Source organism: Amphibalanus amphitrite, unplaced genomic scaffold (genome assembly GCF_019059575.1).
Source record: "Amphibalanus amphitrite isolate SeventyFive unplaced genomic scaffold, NRLGWU_Aamphi_draft 000117F_arrow, whole genome shotgun sequence".
NCBI classification, from domain to species: Eukaryota; Metazoa; Arthropoda; class Thecostraca; order Balanomorpha; family Balanidae; genus Amphibalanus; species Amphibalanus amphitrite.
The window spans coordinates 674,518-694,228 of record NW_024881612.1 but is presented as its reverse complement, the minus strand read 5'-3'; the positions used below and the strand labels follow the sequence as shown (position 1 = coordinate 694,228).

Here is a 19,711-nt window from a genome sequence, read left to right as displayed (position 1 = left end):
ACAAACATGGTTTGGGCCTAGACACCTTTTTACAGTGTCAGCTCTGTGGGTGCCTTGAAGCTTCGGAACTCCACTTAGCTTTTTTTCTTATTTCCTCAAATAGCACCTGGCTACCATCATTTCATCGGGCTGGTTGACAATCGAAAATTAAGAAACTCGGCTCTAACTTCCTTATTGCATTTACTGCAGTATTTTCTTCACACAGCATAATCCAATTCCATTAGTAGATTGCTTTCATCGGCTCGGAGGCTAATGCTATTGAGCAGCCTGAAAAGTGAGCTTTCTTCCCTGACAGCTGTAAGTGATAGACAGAATGACAGACGGCTGGGGCGCTCTGTCGAAACGACAGATTTCTCCAAACAGTCTTTCAGAGTCTGAAATAGGTATTGTTTGGTCATTGGTGTATGGTGGCATAGTTCTATCGGTTATATAATTTAAGAATTGTTTATATTTGCACCGCTTCAATGAACACATGATTATTGAAAACATACGGATAGACTTCACATAACTTCAGTAAAACACATTGACCTTTTGATCGAAGCAGGATTTTCGGTTTACCCATAACTGACCTCGTTCTCTGATTCCTCTGACAAACCGTCTCTGCTTCGTCTACGCAGCCGTCAATGCAACCGGTATCTGATCGCTGAGTTAGCTCTACAAGCAGTTGTCTCTGATCCCAGTCTCTAATACTGAGTCCTGATCTCTCCTAGCAGTAGTGATCTCTGATCCCAGTCTCTAATGCTGAGTCCTGATCTCTCCTAGCAGTTGTCTCTGATCCCAGTCTCTAATACTGATGAGTCCTGATCTCTCCTTGCAGTGATCTCTGATCCCAGTTTCTGATTGTCTCTGCTGATCTGAGCAGCCTGCATGCTGTGTCCGGGCTCCGATCCCGATAACCAGCCCTCTCTGCGTCTCCGACCCGGAGTGGTGATACTGATCAGCCGACAGCCGTCCATGGCAGACTACTTCAGTGTAGACTTCTCCAGTACAGACTACTCTCGGGGGCGGCGGTATTGAATTGGACAGTGGCTCGTACCGCGGCTCAGTCCGTCGCGTCGAGCCATGCGGTAACCAGATCAGGTAGGCGGACCGATTTCAAAACCGAGCGGTCTCTCAGGCCAGTGCTGGGGTCAAGTGGGCGGCTCACAAACCAGCTTTGGAATTAGGTCGGTGAGCCTCCTCCTCTCCTTTTTCGTTTCTCTCTTTCCCTCTCTCCCTCTCTCTCTCTCTCTCTCTCTCTCTCTCACTCTCTCTCTCTCTCTCTTTCTCTCTTCTTTATCTCTTTTCTCTCCCACACCTCTTCTCTGCTCTTCCCATTGCTTCTCTTCCTCTCCCTGTTTCTATTTTCTCCGTCACATCCTCTTACATTCTCTCCCTCGCTCTCTCGCGCTGTTCTCCGCTCCCTGCCCCGGTGGCCGGACGCGGCGGCTCCGTCAGCCCGGAAGGGTGCACCATTATGGCGCTGCGGGCCGTTTTCTCCGATCGCTATTTTTCTGCTGTCTCTGACCGAGGCGGGCCGTCAGTCGGAGTGACGCGCCCCGCCCCCACCCCTCGCCCCCCGTCCCCACCCCGCCTCTCACGTCCCCGCCCCCGCCCCCGCCCCCGCCTACTGTGATCGGCGCGGCCGCTCCCGTTAGGTATGCCAGCTGAATAGGCCTCCGGCCAGCCGGCTCCTGGCGCTTTAGCGCAGACTCAGTCTGCAATGAGTATATGCAGAGTTGTCATACTAAGAATCCATACTGTGTAAATACGCGGCATCAGGCGGCTATAAGTGCAGTCGTGCATATTGAAGCTGACATTATCCCACCGAATAACATCATTATTCACAGGGATGACGTCACATCCTTGCAGCGCGTCGGAGTTGGCTTACCTCTGCGTGGCATGTAATGCAGCGGGTTCCAGCTAGAACATTCCCGAGATTCTTTGGAGGGGAGGTGGTAGGAATACCGCCTGTACATACATACACAGCAAAGCCCCATCCCGCCCCGTCCCCCATACCCACCCTCAGCGTCGTGGCACACTTCACTGCGGTTGTCTTTCGGTCTCTGATTTTCCTCCAGCGGCGGCTCGGCTGAGTCATTGTACGAGCCCGGCTGTGCCGCAAGCACCGCACATCTCTTACAGTAAACGTCACCGAAATGATTTGCTGTTCAGTACCGAGCGAGCGCTCAAAGCGCGCCGGCGGAGCGGGCTGCCAAGGAACTGACGGCAGTTCGGACGACTGGACCCAAAAGCCGACTCGGGCAACAAAGGCAGCCTGTTTCGAAAGTGGAAGGAAGATTCAGCTGTCTGTGCGCCTTTTGTGCTGTGATATTGCTCTGGTGCATTTGAAATGGCTCTTAAACTGTCGGGAGGAATTGACTGGGGAAGGTTTTTACTCCATCCAACATGTTTCGTCTGTCTTGCTTTGCAAAATATATGACCCTTGTTACGATTCCTCGCGAAATATTCAGAAATAAATAACCGAAGGGACTATGATTTTTTATTGTAGGCAGCCTAACAGCACAGAAACGAAGTGAGAGCACCTATGTGTGTGCTTCAGGATCATGCGATGTCAGCGGTGATAAAGTTGAAGCCATAGATTTACAAACAACAGGTAAAATGTTCAGCACCGTCCCACCAGAAGAACTAGCGTTGGTCATTTGATGAGCATATGTAAATGCTGGTAAAAGGTACAAGCACTGCTGTTGCAATAGACGGACACGGCTGGGTCTCGGATCGTTCAGCTCTGCACGGTGGTCTTACTCGTAAGTCGTGATTCTAACTACTGGTCCGTCTGTTGTTGATATGTTGCAGTGCTACTGCGATCGGAGGTCGTGGTGTTGTCTTGTTTGTCACATCCCCACCCTAATGAGAGGTCGTTTGTCCTGTTTGTTGCAGTGCTGCGGGAGGAGTTTCGCGCCTGGCCGGTGGACACGGTGGCTGTGCAGGGCGGCAGGGCCACGCTCCAGTGCTCCCCTCCCAAGGGCGACCCGCCGCCCACCGTCCGATGGCTCCGAGATGGCACACCGCTGGACCTGTTCAGCGAGCGACGGTGGGTGTCACGCAACGGCCGCGACCCGGCACTCGCCGCATTTTATATGTATATGTATCAGGTCACTATAATAGCTGCGACTTGTAGCTGCGACTTGACTTATAGCTGCGACTTGCAGTGAACCTTACTGCGGCATGCTGAAATTTAAGTACCACAAACATACTTTCAATTCCCTCACTGAAAACTTTTTTACCATTTCCTGAAGGGTAAAACCGCCATAGCATGGTAGCTTGACACACAGACGTTTTTTACCACCTTCCAGATGGTAAATTTTACTCTTTCGTGAAGAGTAAACTCGCCAGGGAGGGGTAACATGACACACAGACGTTTTTTACCATCTTCTGAATGGTAAACTCTTTTGATTTACTCTTGTCTAGAGTGTAACATTTTTTGGGTTACACTCTTTGAAAGGGTAAATCTTAAACGGAACCCTTTTCTAGGGAGTAACGCATCATCTACTCTGTGCTTTACCCTCCTACAGAGAGCATATTCTTCTGGCCTACCCTTTGTCACATGGTAATGTTTACTCTTTCCTTTAGTGTAAACCCCCCAGAGGATGGTAACAGACTCACAGACGCTTGCTTCAGAAGCTTCACGAAGCTTCTGTTAACCGGAGCTCACCAACTAAAAAACATGCTTCAAGAGCAACAATGTATATTTGGCTTCCGTACCAGTGTTGCCAGGTCGAGTGATGCCAATACCTCCAGAAAATGTTGTAAAAACCTCTAGAAACCTCTGTTTCATTGCCGCTGAGTATGAAGTATATAGAGGATTCTTCATGGCTCCGAGTGGAAGATAAGGATATCTTTTCCAAGCGGGTTACTGAAAAACCGAGCGACGAAGGAGCGAGTTTTTTTTTCTGGAACACGCGAGGAAAAGATATCCGATCTTCCACGAGTGAGCCATGAGGAATCCTATATCTTTCTACGTTGAGGTTTATTCTTAATTAATTACACATTATATTTAAATGTCCTCATCTATGGAAAATAGATTTAGAATACTTTGTTTTATTATTTCATAAGTTTCATAAACAAATAACCATTAAAAATGGTTCGATTATTGACCCATCATCACTTGAACTCTTGATATTTAGCTATGAAGCCTCGAGACCTTATCTTTGCATCTGAGAGGAGTGCGATAGAAACCTCCCTGCACTGTAGACCCAATGGCAAATAAACCTCAACTAGAAAGATATATACCTCGTCCTCCATGCCTACCTCCGTATCACAAACCGTGGCGCTGTTTCAAAGCACGCTGCCATTCGCTGCCAGCGCATAACTAGACATCATCAAGCCCATTGCTCCAACACTACCAAAGGGTCTGTTCCAGTCGCACTTCCTAACACCTCGAAACTCCTCCAAGATAGCTTCCCTGTCCCAGTGTCAGCTCTAGCCCCTACAAATCAAAGGAGGGCCCTGCTCCAACCTCCTCTATATTGCTCTTGGAGGAGTTTAGAGGTGTTAGGAAGTGCGACTGGAACATACCCAAAGTGTGAAGTCAGCGCGCTGGCAGCGGGCTTTGAAACACCCGGTTGTATCCCCAATCAAGATAATTCACTCATTCTTCGCATGCCTTCGCATTTGTCCACATAACTTGGTGGATTTGGTGCCCACCGTGGGCACCAGGTTTACATAGCCTTGGTGCCCACGTTCACATAGCCTTGGTGCCCATGGTGCCCACGGTATATCGAGAACTTTTAGCTGCAGCCGGCGGCCAGAGCCTCATTAGTGAACAAGCCAAAAGTAGGTTTTTCGTTTCCATCAATCTGTTGATGGAAGTGTGTTGATGGAAGCCAAGAAGTGTGTTTAAGCATGCAATACTTAAAAATAATAACATGAAATTTAGTACCTAAATAGTTCTCAAGATACCTTGATGCTAATTGTCTTTTCTCGCATTTTCATATTACCTCTAGAAAACCCTCTAGAATCCGCATTTTTTCAAAAACCTCCAGGAGCCCCGAAACGCTCCCCTAAAACCTCTAGATCTGGAGGTTTACCTCTAGACCTGGCAACACTGTTCCGTACAAACAATACGAGGGGCACACCAGCCATGAACATTGTGAGACTCTTCACTTATACGAATTTATACGAAGCGTTCAGCAATGCACAAGCGGTAAATGAACACCACGATACAACTTGAATGCACTTTGAATGTGAATACAAGACATTCAGCGCCCTCATATTGGATAAGGCACAGCGCACAATATTTGAAGAGAGCGACGGCGTTCCTGGGTGGTCGCCCGTCTGCGTGAGATAATGAGACTGGATCACTACAGTGCAAGGCTTTTTCAAAGTCACCAACAAAATGCATAAAATTGTAGCATCACAACAAAATTAATGTACGTACTCACAACCTAGGCCACGTGGCCGTGCACGGGGTCCTGTTAACCAGGTCAAATTAGCACCACTCAACGGCATGCAATGCTCTAGCACATCGGTACTTACAATAAAATGTCCACAGAGGCTCTATAGGCGATGAAAAGCACACAAGCACAATCACCAACGGCCACGCCGCGCGGCACCGACACTGCTCACATCCGCTCTCGGAGACCAACGGCCGAAAACTGACAGATGCGCGCGGCCTTCAAACCGCAAACGGCCGATCTCGTTTCTGATTGGCTGAGTGATTCCATTTCAAATATCATCTTCACGAGGGTAAACAAGATCCACGCATGAAACGACTATCTGTACACGAGTCACGATACCCAGAAGGAAAGAGTTTTCGTGATGTTCTGGATCGCGAGAGTAATATTGATATTTGCATGGTAATAATACTCTTCGCTGGCGAATAAGTTCATATCAACCACGTACCGTTACTATGCACATAATGGTAGCAAAGAGTTACCCTTTCAATATACTCTTATCTTGCTGGTTTGATGAAAATGAACCCTCCAGGAGGTAGTAAAAAAGTTTTGAGTGCTGCATGCTCCTGGCGCAGTGTCGCAGTATTCCCTTTAATGACGCCCTGAAAAACAACAGCATCGTTTTTTCGCCTTAGCAATCTGTTCCCCGGACTAATTCAGTCTACCCTAATTCAATGTATCCTGATTCCAGTTACAGATAATCACCTGGGTTTACAATTGAGGTCACAATGGCGCTGCCAGTTGTCCCATCCTTGCATTATTCACTCCACCGTGCTGCGTGGAAAGATGACCTGGCCTGACCTCGCACCGTATCCACACAGGTACCGTCTAGTGCGAGAGGGTGACCTGGTCATCGAGAACGTGACCCGCGCCGACGCCGGGGAATATACCTGCGAAGCTAGAAACTACGCACAGATGAAGCGACTTACCGATATGGCTCGTCTCTCCGTGAGAGGTAAGAATCGAGAGATTATAAGAGATATATAGAGATTACAACAGCGAACATGCCTGGTGGCTTGTCTCTGTGTGAGACAGACGAGAGCTCAAAACGGCTAATCCCTCTGCGTTATCTGATAGCTCGGTGCTACTCTTCTCTTTGTAAGATGATAGCTCAGCTCGCAGCTCGAGGCCCCGCAGCTCCGATATCCCGCGCCGGGCGCGCCCCGTTGGGCTCTGCCGAGCAACGCACCCCGTTAGGGGGGGGGGGGGCATTTTGGCCCCCCAAAGATCTCGAGAACCACGCAACCTAGCGACAAGCGGCAAACGGTGTTGGATAGCCCTATCAGGGAACTACCTTGTGACCCAATTTTATTGACCTAGGTCAAACCGATGACGTCACAGGTCAGGTCAAAGGTCCAATTTTCACCGTTTACAGGCATTTCAAGAAATGCGTTGTAAAATCGAGTAAAATGCATTTCATTGAAAATCATCGATGGGGAAATGTTCTTCAAACATATATTTTGCTATTTGAGGTCACTGATGCCAGGTCAGGTAACAGAGGTCAGGTCACGGGGGGGGGGGGGTCACAATATGAATGTGTCGTGTGATACATGTTTTATGGTCCATTTTACATGACAAATGCGATTATGTGGTTCAGGCAGCCTTTGGGGCCAGCTTAGGTCACGTTTTGGTCAAGGTCAGGTAAAGGTCAGGTCAAGGTCAGGTCAAATTAGGTCAAATTTCAAAGTTAATATTTTTGCATAAAATGGGTATCGAATCGATGCAGCTCGTCACGGGGAGTTCAATGGTGGTCTTTGTTTTGCCGTACGTGGTCTAGAATCGCTAAAAATTGAGTTAAAAATTTGACGTCATCATTTTTGAACAGTTTTTTTCCGCTATAACTTGGCCAAAAAACGAGATATCGATCTGAAATTTGGTATGTATATAGAAAAGCGCAGGGACTATCACATATATCCCGGTTGTCTCGAAATTCGGAAATTTTTTGGATTTTTTCTAGTTTTTCTAAAAAAAAATCAATTTTTTGGATTTTTTGGGGTCAAAAACCCAAAATTTCGAAAATCAGAGATAGCAGTTTTGTAGCGCCGCTTTTTGTCTACTAGACCATATAAAGAACTTTGAAACTGCTTGATAACTGTAGATTTGGTGAGCGTTTAAAAATTGCATGTTTTTTGCTCATTTCTGCTCGAACATGACCTCAGTTTGACCTCAATAGCTCCTGACTTAAGGTGACCTAAGACTTGAAATTTGGTGTGAAGGTGTTAAATTGATGCCCGGGAAGGTACTGAAAATTTGGCGGCGCTGAGCCGCCCGCCGTTTTCTTGCTATTCAGGAAAAACCACAGGGGGGGGGGGCAAAATGCCCCCCCCCCAACGGGGCGAGGGATATCGTCCCGACCTGACGCTTCATTTACACGGAAAGGGCCCGCTCGCAGAATGGTGCGTTTCATCTTCGGCGACGGAGTCGTTTCGGTTATTTTCCCTGGCCGGAATGGACCCCATAAATCGGCGAGCTCGGCCCGAGTTTGTTTGTGTCGTTGGCAGCTGATCGCCGTGTAGGGGCCCGGGGTCTCAGCTGCCGTACCAGAGGGGAGCAGCGCCCGCTGAAATCGTCATAACTTGGTGGGGGAACCTGCTGCGTCAGAACTTCGGCTCCGTTCTAATGCACAGCACGGGATTTTATTCGGACGCTCCCAGTCCGCGACGTAAAATATTCCATCAAGTTCTACCAAGACTTGTCAGTTTTGAGGTATTTGTCTGAAGTCTGGCATCCGCTTAAAGTTTTTACTTCAACAATCTCTGACCGAAATTCTGACAACTTTCCGCTCCACTGGCCTTGACGCGTCCGGCGCCGAGAGGCTTTTCGTGGCGTCAGTAGTTTTCTCGAGAATGGCCGTTCTTTGGGCGCTCTTTCCCAGCGTTTGTGTGCCGACTCTGACCGGCATGCAAACTACACAGCCAGAATTGGGAATCAATGGCGCCTGGGAAGGAGGGACGGACTGTGCAGGGGCGCCGGGCATTTTCTCGGTGGGGGCTATTTCGGGAGGAGGGCTGGGACTGACTCGGGAAGAGGGCTATGCGCTACTGTCCGCGATATTCTGGTGATAATCAAACGGTAGTAATTTCGGTTTGTATGGACCAGCAACTCAGCACTAAGATTTGATGATGACTATGGTCTATGGCAGAGAACATCCTAGGGTTGAGCTGAAAGGCTTCGCAGTATTGTGAAAACACGCCGACTGAGAGAAGACAACGACTTGATGTGAGAAGATACTTTGCCAGTAAAAACATCCACAAGCGACTGATGGGATAACTTGGGAGACATTTAGCCCATCCGTTGCTCGTATTTTCTATAAATCGCCGGATGGTCAGTGACGAATCAATGCCGGCATGACTATAGACTGAGGCGCTATGGCCGTGCAGGGTGTTTTCAGGCCCATGTCACTCCACTTTTGATGACATCATAAGGGGGCCTCAGGACAATAATGGCGCGGTGCGCCACAATCGCTTCAAAGCTACTTACCAACAGTTGCCATTTTTGAAAATATTATTTTGAAATAAAGTTACAAGTAATGAAAATATTGTAATAAAGTTGTTGATTACATCGATACCATATCTAAAAACTTACTGAAAAATGATTTATTCATAGTAAAAATATAAGCTCGATGCGTTTTTACGTTGCTTTCCTGCAACTGCAGAGGTATATCTTCAAAACCGGCCATTTCTTAGCATATTGCTGTTTTTTATCGCTAGAAAATTAGTTAAACTTTGCAATGAGATCAACGGTTGAGCGATATGTGTAGAGTGTCCCCAACAATCTTCAAATGAAGTTAGTCATTTTTACGTTGTAAAGGAATGGAGCACCCCTTGCGAGCATCAGGGGTGACGTCACTCAGGATCTGTCTCTGATTGGTCGGCGGGGGAGTGACTGTACCTTCTATAGATGGCCTTGGGTGTTTTGCGCCCTGAATACGGCCCTATGACCGGGTGTTGTAGGCGTCATGGGACTTGGTTATACCTCCGGCGAACTCCCCATCGTCCGCGTCTTGCCAATGACAAGCTAATGCTAAATGAATGGAAGTAATTTTGTCGCAGGCCGGCCATCAGATGCGATATCGTTACATATGAGCGCAGAGTGCCGTTCCTTCTTATATTGGATTAATTATTTATGTACGAGTGCACGTGGTCGAGGGAGATAGCCGTAGCATACTAATAAAATGGGCGTGGCGATGGCTGCGTGCCAAAAATGTCAAAATGTGAATAGATTTACATGAGCCATGCTATGCTCACCCGACGCACTCTGTCTAACCTAGCGATGACATCCGCAGCTCGGCCACGCGTCAGCACCACCAGCATCATCAACACAACCAGCACCACTACCAGCACCAGCGGCACCAGCAGCGACACCGTCGCCTCCACCACCACGGCTCTCCGCGGTGAGACTGTCCAGCTACGGTGTCCTCTCACCGACCTGACCCGGTCAGACGCCGTGCAGTGGCGGCGGGCGGACGGCCGGCCGCTGCCCGTCGGAGCCTCCTCCGGACCCCAGCTGCTGCTGAGGACAGTCTCCGTGGCCGACAGTGGCCTGTACCAGTGTCGGGTCGGCGCCGAGATGGCCACCGTCCGGCTTAGCATTCACGGTGAGAAGTGTGGCCTGGTGATGGGGTGAGAGTGTGTGAGCACTGAGCATTGTGGCCTGGCGATTGAGTGAGAGAATGTGAGCAGTCCAGCAGGATAGTGAGAGTATGTGAGCAGCCGAGTCGCCTCCATGGCGATGTGAGAGTCTGATGAGCAATTCCGTCACACTCACACTGCTGGGGTGAGAGCATGGTGGGCAGCAGAGCCGCCACAGTAAGAGAACGGTGAGCACCGTCGACCGTCGGCCCCCGCATACTGATGGCTGGTGGTAGCCGAAATTGGCAGTGCTGCGCGGCCCGCTAATACAGTCGTGATTGCCTGTTCAGTGTCGGTCCAATTACCACGCCGTTCCGTCACCCTGAGTCTCCTCTACTAATGCGGTTAGCGTGTGTCCGAAATGGCCAATAGATGTCCAATTCCATGCTAATTTACTATCGTTACAGTATCATTTTACATGTAGTTGCCTTGGTATCAAACTCGGTACTGCTGTCTTCTAAGCGAGATTTCATGGACTAAGATCATGTCTAAATTCGGCAAGTAGCGAGCGCATGAAGCAATCATACCGTAACCTCGGCATTAGGATGGTTCCGAGCTCTGTAAAGGTCTGCTCTAATATCGGTAAGTGTGCCGTTGCATGCAATGACACACTGTTACTGCTGATGGCATGACCTTCCCCCGCTGCCAGCTAAGATGTCATTAGGCGGCAGGCGTGACGCGGACTGGGCTTCTGGAAAATGCTGCAAACCCCAGTCGCGGCAGTAGTTTGGGCAGGTGTTGGACCATCGGCCTCACTAAGAGCCCGACCAATACCAAACTTCCCACATAGTCACCCTGCACCCATCAAATATTCCGCAGCCCGACCCTGGTTTAAAAGCTTCAGCTCCTCCTCCATCGCTACGGGCAAAGACTCGTTAATGAGCCATATTCATGCAAATTTAATATCATTCGGGCACAAATTCAGATCAGTGAAGATCTCAGTGTTTATGGGATTTCCAAATTTCAATATTTAGACACCGTTCTTGCGCCAACGAAGGTTCACCCACTGGATGAGCTTGGGTTGCATGCAGAGTAGCGGCTATGCAGGCTGCATAGTGAATGCTAAGCATGCATGGATGTACTCAAAATTGTTCAAATTAGATTATAACGAATCTGGTAAATTCAACTAATTGTACCAGTTTACTCGAAAGATTGTACAGGCAGTGAATGTGTCCGTTCTGAAGTTCAATTTTTGCCTCAGGAATTCGGTCTCCGTTTCATGTGCCACATCAACTTGTTTCAATCTAAGGTGTTTCGCAAACCAGCTCTTGTTGGTCAATATCCGGCTGAAGTTACGGGGCCCGATCCTGACAAGGTGCCGTAAAGGTCGCGCGTTGCGGCTGAATTCTGATTGGGCGGCGGCTGACGGCGCTCGCTGCTCGCAGCACGGGTATGCCCGGGGGGGCGTCTGACCAGGTCATGACCTTCGGCAGCGGAGCCGGAGCTGCGGGCGGCGCCGGCCGACACGGCGGCCCGCGCGGGATCAGAGGTCACGCTACCGTGCGCCGCCTCCGGCCACCCGCAGCCGCTGGTGTTCTGGGCGGCGACAGGCTCGGAGATGGTCCTGTTCCCCGGAACATCGCAGGGCTCTACCAGCGTCTACAGCAACGGAACGCTGCACATCAAGGTGAGGGAAAGCAGCGGCACACCAGGATAAGGGGAACAACGGAAAATGACACATCAAGGTGAGGGAAACAACGGAAAATGGTAAATCAAAGTAAGGGAAACAACAGAAAATGGAACATCAAGTTGGGGAAAACAACGGGAAACTTCACATAAAGGAGAGGCCTGAGGTGAGGGAAACAGCGGGAAACTGCATACACACATCAAGGTGAGGGAAAGGAGCGGCACCCCGCACGTAAAGGTGAGGAGAAACTGGGCCTCAGGCTGCAGCGCTCTCGCGGCCGTAGCCCGCAGGTCAAGTGACCGATCGCGCTGAAAGCTGCGCAATCTGTTACATCTAATCCGGCCATGTATTAGCGGAAACCTCAAATCGGCCTTTCCACTTAACAGAATCAAGTTTTGACATCTTGTGATCTATCCGGTGGTCCAATGTCGGACAAATGCCCGCCGTGGTCCGCTCCACGCTGCCCTCGCTGTCTCTGCGCGGCCGTGCATCATCGAACAGATAAATGGGGCTGGTTATCGCCGCTGCGGCGGGGCCGCGCACAACGGCCGGCCCAGCTGCCGGGGCGGGCCATAATTCACAGCGACAGGCCACTGCTCCGTCGAGAAGGACGCCCTCCGAGCCGGGCCGACGGCCGACGGCGCCCGCGGCGGCTAATTGGAATTCATGCCGGTCGGCGGCGGTCGCGGACCGAGCGCGCCGCGCTGCCCGTTTAACTCCACTCCCCATCCGAATAGGCACGTGACGCGTCCCGGTGCGTTTCTGAAACCGCCCGCCTTTTGTTTTGTTCAGTGCGGTGTGGGAGTGTAATGAAATCATCTCTCGGTTGCAGAACGTGCGTCGGAGCGACGAGCGGCTCTGGAGCTGTTTTGCCGCCAACGAGGCCGGCGCTGCGGTGGCGCGGGGTTATGTGTGGGTCAGTGACACGGGAGCTGACCCGGGTGCGACCACTGAGGTCAGCGTGAGCGCGGGGCACGCCCGGCTGGTGTGTCCTGTGGATGGCGCCGACGGCAGGACGGCGTGGAGCTGGGCGGGCGGACCGGTCCCGCAGAGCCGACGGCCCAGTGTGGATCAGACCGGCCGGCTGACGCTGACAGGTGAGATACTGCCATAGACCGACTGACACAGGCAGGACTGACACTGAGACCGGCCGGCTGACGCTGACAGGTGAGATGCTGACTGACAGACGGACACCAACTGACTGACACTGGCACAGACTGACCGATACTGAGAGTCTGAGACCGGCCGGCTGACGCTGTCAGGTGAGATACTGACGTCGGCTGACTGATTTTGACTGACTGACAAACCGGCTAATTCGAAACCCGCCTGCTGACACAAGCAGATCAGAACGACTGACTCCTTTTGACTGATATTTACACACTCATCTGACATTCATATGCATTCTATGTTGAGTCATCACACTACACTGCAGCATTTCTCAATTACATATTAATTTTCTGAACTGTTATCAGGACTGGACGAGTCGGCGAGCGGCACGTACCGGTGCACAGTGACCACAGCAGAGGGACAGCGCAGCAGCGGTGCCGTGCGGCTGCGGGTCCGTGCTGACCGCACCGCCGTGACGTCACTGGTCACTGTGACGTCACTGGTGGCCATCAACAGCTCGGCCGTCAGGCTGGAGACACAGGTGGGTGCTGGTCATCTTATGGCAGACCCAAAATATGAATGGAAGCTATTCAGGGCGTCCAAGGCGAACTCTTACGGTGTGAATGACGCATTATCCAGACGGACGAGAACAGCCCAGCTAAATAGATATTCACATTTGGAATTAACCATTATAACTATCTTTCCGTGCAAACAGCTATCTCTTCCCAGTAACTACGGCAGGCATTCTGCCAGAACAGAAGGATTGTGGGGCGTGGAATGTTTCACTGCAAATACTGCATTTGTTACATTTGTTTTGTTACGTTTGCTACGTTTTTGGGTACCTAGATGCTGACTTTGTGTACTTTTAGATCTTCATTGCATTGATCAAATTAATCTAATCTCATGAAAGGCCTAAAAGTAAATTTGAAGTAAAATTGATAAAATGGTGCGTTATCAATTCTAGCCGATAGGTCCAACGTTGAGACTTGAGACTTGAGTTTGTTCGACCCGATTCTTTGAGAAGACAGATTGCACAATTTCTAAAGCACCAGTTGGAAAACTTAAACTGCTGCCCTGGCGTCGTGGCTACGGACTGAGTGCAGCTCCCATTGTGTAAAGCTGAAACGCCAGGCTCACTTAGGAACTTTGCAAGGTTGGCGAGTGTGACTCGGCCTCGCGCTGTAGCTCGTGATCTAATTATCTACCTTTTATGCTATTTTTAACTGTCTCTGGCCTTAGGTTGCGAACTGTATTACAAAATATGTTGTTGTTCTTCAATCTTCGATTATCCTAATTTTTGTGAGAAAGATGAGCCTTTCAACTTGTTGATTATCATTTGTACCGTTAAATATTCCATCTGCAAACTTTCTAGTTTCGATAGATGCTTTAGGTGATTACCTACTGGAATGTTCGATAATAAAGGCAACGAACGGTAACTTTACGGGGCAAAGTCCTCACGCGGTTCTTTGAGTCGTCGCGTGGTACAAAATAAAGCAAGTGTCGGTCGCGTAACGCTCGCATAGCCAGGCTGGGATCAGTAGTATCCGATCGACTCGAGCGTCTCTCAGACCTAATCTATCGGTCCCGGGGCTCTGTGGCACGCTCGGAACGTGACAGGCGTCTGCGGTAACCGCCTTCCTTTATGTATGTCCGTCCGTGTACCCACGCGGCTCCGTCTGAGACACCTTCGAGCGGTGGCGGCGCCTCACGCAGCGAGCAGCCGCTCTGTGGCAATCAGTCGGCCGCCCGGGCCGGAACAATTTCGCGGAAACGCGCCTCTATTCCCGATTTTACGGTTCGGGGATCAATTTAGCGTCAGAGGAGATCAAAGTGTCGGTGAGGCGTCCGTTTAACAGCACCCGGGACTGAGCCACTGAGCTGAGCCAACGCCGGCACCGGGCGACAGCAGCTAGCTGGGGACGGGCGGCACCCGGCGACAGCAGCTAGCTGGGGATGGGCGGCACCAGGCGACAGCAGCTAGCTGGGGACGGGCGGCACCGGGCGACAGCAGCTAGCTGGGGACGGGCGACACCGGGCGACAGCAGCTAGCTGGGGACGGGCGACACCCGGCAGCAGCTCTAGGTATGGGGATGGGCGGAACCAGGCCGACAGCGAGCTGGGGGATGGGCGGCACCCGGCAGCAGCTCTAGGCATGGGGATGGGCGGAACCAGGCCGACAGCTAGCTGTAAGCTGGGGATGGGCGGATAACTGGAAACGAGCGAACAACTGGAGACAGGTGACAGGCGGGTGCAGATGTAACGAAGAGCGACCAGCTGATGAGATTGAGCAGTTAGAGGAATGGTCAAACTAAGTGAAGACAACAGATCAGAACAAACTGAGCGGCAAAATTGCACACGTTCACTGACGAAGCTCTGTGTTCCAGGTGAGGTCCGGCGCGGCCGGTCCGGTGCACCTGCGGGTCCTCTATGGCTCCGTGTCCTCCGGGAGGCTCCGATCAGCCCCGCTGTCCTCCACCGGCACCGTCATCTCAGGTCTGCAGAGCGACACTACGTACCGGTTCCTGGTGCTGCCGACCAATGCAGGCGGGCCGCAGCTGCCCTCGGCCGTACGGCTGCAGCGCACCGTGTCAGAAGGTGAGGGGGACTGCACTGTTTAATGTTTATAGCTGAAAACTTCACTACTGTTCGCAGCACATTGTTTCAGGGTAGTTGATAACTACGCTTTAGCCAGCAACGCACCGCTTCAGGAAATTTGGGAACTTCATTACTTTAGTGCACTTTTCCGGTCTGCTGGTAGTGCCAATTGCCATCACTGAATTTCTCTTCCAAGACTTTCTCACACTGCACATAGGACACCACGTGTTTGAAAACGGGCTCTGATCAGCGCAACCTTACCTAAGGCGTTTTCCGGCTACACCATTTTATCATTCGAGTCACTTCAAACCATTCGGATAAAGCAAAAAGCGCGACATTGCACTGACAAAGTTCCACGACGTGTTATCATGTTCGTCGCGGAATCTGTGACTGCTAGCTCCTCCGTGCCTGATCCGATTTTCTGAGGAGCTCCCAACATTTTCAATAAGATATTTTGCGAAACTCGCTCCCCAATGCAGTGCTGATTGACAATCCCATAGAAATTCCCAGTTGCAACACATGTCGGATATTACTTTTCCCGGAAATATTCCCTATATCACCAGCACGCCAGTCAAGTGTGTCAGAGCGTCAGTCACACCGGACGTGAGCTCTCTCTCTCTCTCTCTCTCTCTCTCTCTCTCTCTCTCTCTCTCTCTCTCTCTCTCTCTCTCTCTCTCTCTCTCTCTCTCTCTCTCTCTCTCTCTCTCTCTCTCTCTCCCTCTCCCTCTCCCCCTTCTCCCCCTCAGCGGCTCCGCACGGCCTCTCAGCTCGGCCGGTGAACTCTAGCGCCGTCCTCGTCTCGTGGCTGCCCCCGTCCGACGTCTCTGCCGCCGCCGTCGTCCGCGCCTACCGCGTACACCTGCGACGCGACGGACCGACGAGGCCCGACGACGACCGGACCAGCCTGCTCGTCGGAGCTGGGACGACACAGGTGGGATCCCCCCCCCCCTCATCCACCCCCCATCGGATCAACGCTGCTGATCGAAGGATCAGCCGCGCCGCGTCGCTCGAATTGGAACGGCCCGGCCAACTTCGTTAGCCGAGAGGTCGTATGCAATTATGTTAGCAGCAGGCTGGATAATGCTTAATTAGAGCGCTGTCAGAGAGCGTTTCTCTCCGTCAGAGATGTTTATTGTTGAGCCACTTTCATCGGTGGAGATTCTAGAGGCCCTTCACAGGCAGGCGGAGGGTTCAAACAATGGCGGGGATGGAGGCGGATTAAATATTCAGACAGCTGAGAGCTCGGCCGGCGTTTTGGAGTGGCATAAGGCGGTGGCATTATGAGTTGGTTCCGGCAGCCGGTGGGCGCGCCCGTTGCAGAGTCTGACAGTAGGCCGAGGTGGGCGGTGACGAGTGTGACTGAGTGATGGTGACTGGACTGTGACTGAACGTGCTGTCCGCCGCCGGTCTGTACGTGACGGCTGCCGGCGACGGCTATATTGGGGCTAGCCCGTCGTAACTGTGACTGGACTGCGAGTGGTATCTGAATTAGCACCGTGGCTGAACTGTGACTGAACTGTAACTGGACTGTGACTGTGACTGGTCCCTGGCTGGACTGTGACCGATTTGTGCCACTGGTTCTGTGCCTGGTGCCGTATTCAGGTCGACGGCGTAACTTAAGTTTTACTTAAGTTGCGCAAATACGTAAGTAGTTGACAGCCAGTTCTTTCACCGTCTGTGACTTATCTGAGACTAGACTGTGACTGTTCTGTGCCCGCCCTCCGCCGCCAGGTGACGCTGGGCGGGCTGCTCCGCTCGGCCCAGTACTCGGTCGTTGTGACAGCGGAGACGAAGGCCGGGCGCGGGCCCAGCTCGGCACCGCTGGTGTTCAGCCTGGCTACTACCCCGGCCCCACCGGCCGGGCTGCTGGGCAGACACTGGTTCCAGGTGGTGCTGGGCGCCCTGCTGACGCTGCTGCTGCTGCTGCTGACGGCAGTGCTGCTGGTCTGTCTGCTCAGACGGCGGCGCAGCAGGGCTCTCAGCAGAGGTGAGAAAACCGCGTGATATAAAGGAGGGAGGCATTTCCATTTCTCATCGCTGCTTTGCTGTAAATAAATCGGTGGCAGGCCACAGCTTTAGTATTTTCGTAGCTACAGTCACATAAAAACTTTGACCGTCCTGAGAATGAAAGCGACGGAATAGGTGTGTGCTGGCAATCGGCGGACCTGTGATAAGTAGAGATGAGTAAAGTTCTATGGCCGTCCCCCTCACTAACGCATGTCTCGGCGCCGTCAGCGGTCGGTGAGAAGCGTCCCGAGGGTCTGGCGCTCCTGCCGTCCGGGGTGCGGCCCGCCTCCTGGATGGAGGGCGCCGCCTGGACCCTGGGCAAGGAGCAGCCGGTGGGCGAGCTGAGCTGCCGAGCTCTGCCGGCCTTCACCGAGCACGGGCCGCCGCCGCCGCCGTCCGTGACGGGGCCGTCACCGTACGCCACCACCGCGCTGCTGGACACCGCCCACCAGAGCACCGGTTAGTTGGGAGTTGGGACACTGCCCACTAGAGCACCGGTTAGTTGGGACACCGCCCACCAGAGCACCGGTTAGTTGGGACACTGCTCACCTGAGCACCGGTCAGTTGGGACACTGCCCACCAGAGCACCGGTTAGTTGGGACACCGCCCACCAGAGCACCGGTTAGTTGGGACACTGCTCACCTGAGCACAGCACCGGTCAGCTGGGAAACAAAACTCTGGGCAGATGGAATACCTCCCAATCGATCGTCGGTTAGTGTAGCCAGTTCACTCAGGGCTTCTCATACCTTCGTGTTCAATGTTCATATACTGCATGCGTGGTATATGTTGGGAAGAGTCCAGCTGAGGTGATCCGCATAACTTCGTTTCACTCTGTCAAGACTCAAAGACGTTTTCAATTCATAGTTACCTTTTCAAAACAAATGTAGGTACCTGGCATGTCTGAGTGAGAGAGGTTCCCTGGTTTCATCTGACGCTTTGTCAGACTATCCCCCTCAGTAGGTACTGACGCTTGCTGTGTGATTTCAGAGTCGATGGGCGGCTGGGTGTGGCCGTCCGCCGGCTCCCGAGAGTCCCTGCCGCCGTTCGGTCGGCCGGCCCCACTGGCCGGGCGCAGTCAGTCCTCTGGGGTGCTGCTGGCTCGCGCCGGCCATCCATCCAGTAGGGGCGGCGCGCGGCTGTCGCACCTGGACCCCGGAGCGCTGGGCGCCGACAGCACCCACCGGTACGGCGGCCCGCCGGGGTCCGCCGCCGGCCCGCCGCCGCGCTGCGAGGGCTCCCGGTGGCTGGTGCACGCCTCCTGCAGCCGACACTCACTCGCCCCGGGCAGTGCGGTTCGGATCGAGCCGCCGCGATCGCGGTCGTTCGCGTGTCCCCCGCGCTCGGCCAGGCCCCACCAGAGGACGTCACACTACGTGTCGGCGGCTCTCTCTGAAGACCTGAGCGCCGCCTATCGGGGCGACCCCAGAGACACCTCTCCGCAGTATGAGAGAACTTTTGCAACGTGTGATCGATGAGTTGTTCATGCATCGTTAGTTGTCGGTGTATTGTTGAGGACTGAAGTTGAGTTTGGTATTGATATTTGATCTCTCTCCAAAACTGATCATCCTGCCACTGTGGATGGCGCAAGAGGCGAAGATTGCTTAACGCAAACGACTTGAATAATGAATTAATTGCGAATGTGTATTTAAATTTATTTATTTAGGTACTAATGATGCGTACAACGTAATTAGCGATAGCCCATACGGCAGGCGGAATTATCATATGAAAGAAACTGATTTTGCAAGGAGATATGAAAAATAAGTGATAACGAGCAATTATTCATTTTCAGCTAAATTATTTTCATCGCCACTGTTCCGTCACTCTGTCAATTAGTTGGTCACGAACACAACGTCCTATTCGGAACTCGGGTTCATTACCAGTTCACGTATGATTGTGCCATGCATTAGCTGTATGTCATGTAGCATGAGCGAAAGGGTGGACTTGTCGAATGCGGCGTGCTGCTTGTCACACACAGCGATGTCGGATGAGTTACCATGGCTGGGAGAGTGCTCTGACGGAGGATGGGTCATGCGGGTAGTGTAGTGTCCAAAAACGGCCCTCACGTGGATGATTTCACCACCATTTTAAAAGGTCCAAGACATTGGCTCGGACGAAGACTTCCAAACCGGCTAACAGCTTTCCATCCTGGCTAGATCCGGAAAGCCGTGCCTGAAATTGGAAAAATTGCAACGCTTCTAAATGTGAGCGATCAGCGGACCCAGTTAGTATATAAGTGAACCACAAAGGGATGCTTCTGCTCATTTTATAGTCTGTGTAGCCGGAATACGCTCTGTCAAACTAATTTACAATTCTCATTTACGTGTCATTCATCTGTGACGGCTTTCCGT

At 51.9% G+C, this 19,711-nt stretch overlaps 1 protein-coding gene across 1 annotated transcript in view; it reads left to right on the top strand.

The window, feature by feature from the left end:
- The window catches only part of LOC122381280 (roundabout homolog 3-like), a 33,094-nt gene extending 14,081 nt beyond the window's left edge, over positions 1-19,013 (top strand). The window contains exons 3-13 of the mRNA XM_043365270.1: positions 2,881-3,034; positions 6,218-6,351; positions 9,682-9,789; positions 11,476-11,654; positions 12,487-12,751; positions 13,127-13,302; positions 15,146-15,356; positions 16,103-16,287; positions 17,088-17,343; positions 17,592-17,822; positions 18,351-19,013. Of these exons, the coding sequence (XP_043221205.1) occupies positions 2,881-3,034; positions 6,218-6,351; positions 9,682-9,789; positions 11,476-11,654; positions 12,487-12,751; positions 13,127-13,302; positions 15,146-15,356; positions 16,103-16,287; positions 17,088-17,343; positions 17,592-17,822; positions 18,351-18,838 (2,387 nt within the window). The 3' untranslated portion in view covers positions 18,839-19,013. The remainder of the gene's footprint in view (positions 1-2,880; positions 3,035-6,217; positions 6,352-9,681; positions 9,790-11,475; positions 11,655-12,486; positions 12,752-13,126; positions 13,303-15,145; positions 15,357-16,102; positions 16,288-17,087; positions 17,344-17,591; positions 17,823-18,350) is intronic.
- Positions 19,014-19,711: the final 698 nt, after the last annotated feature.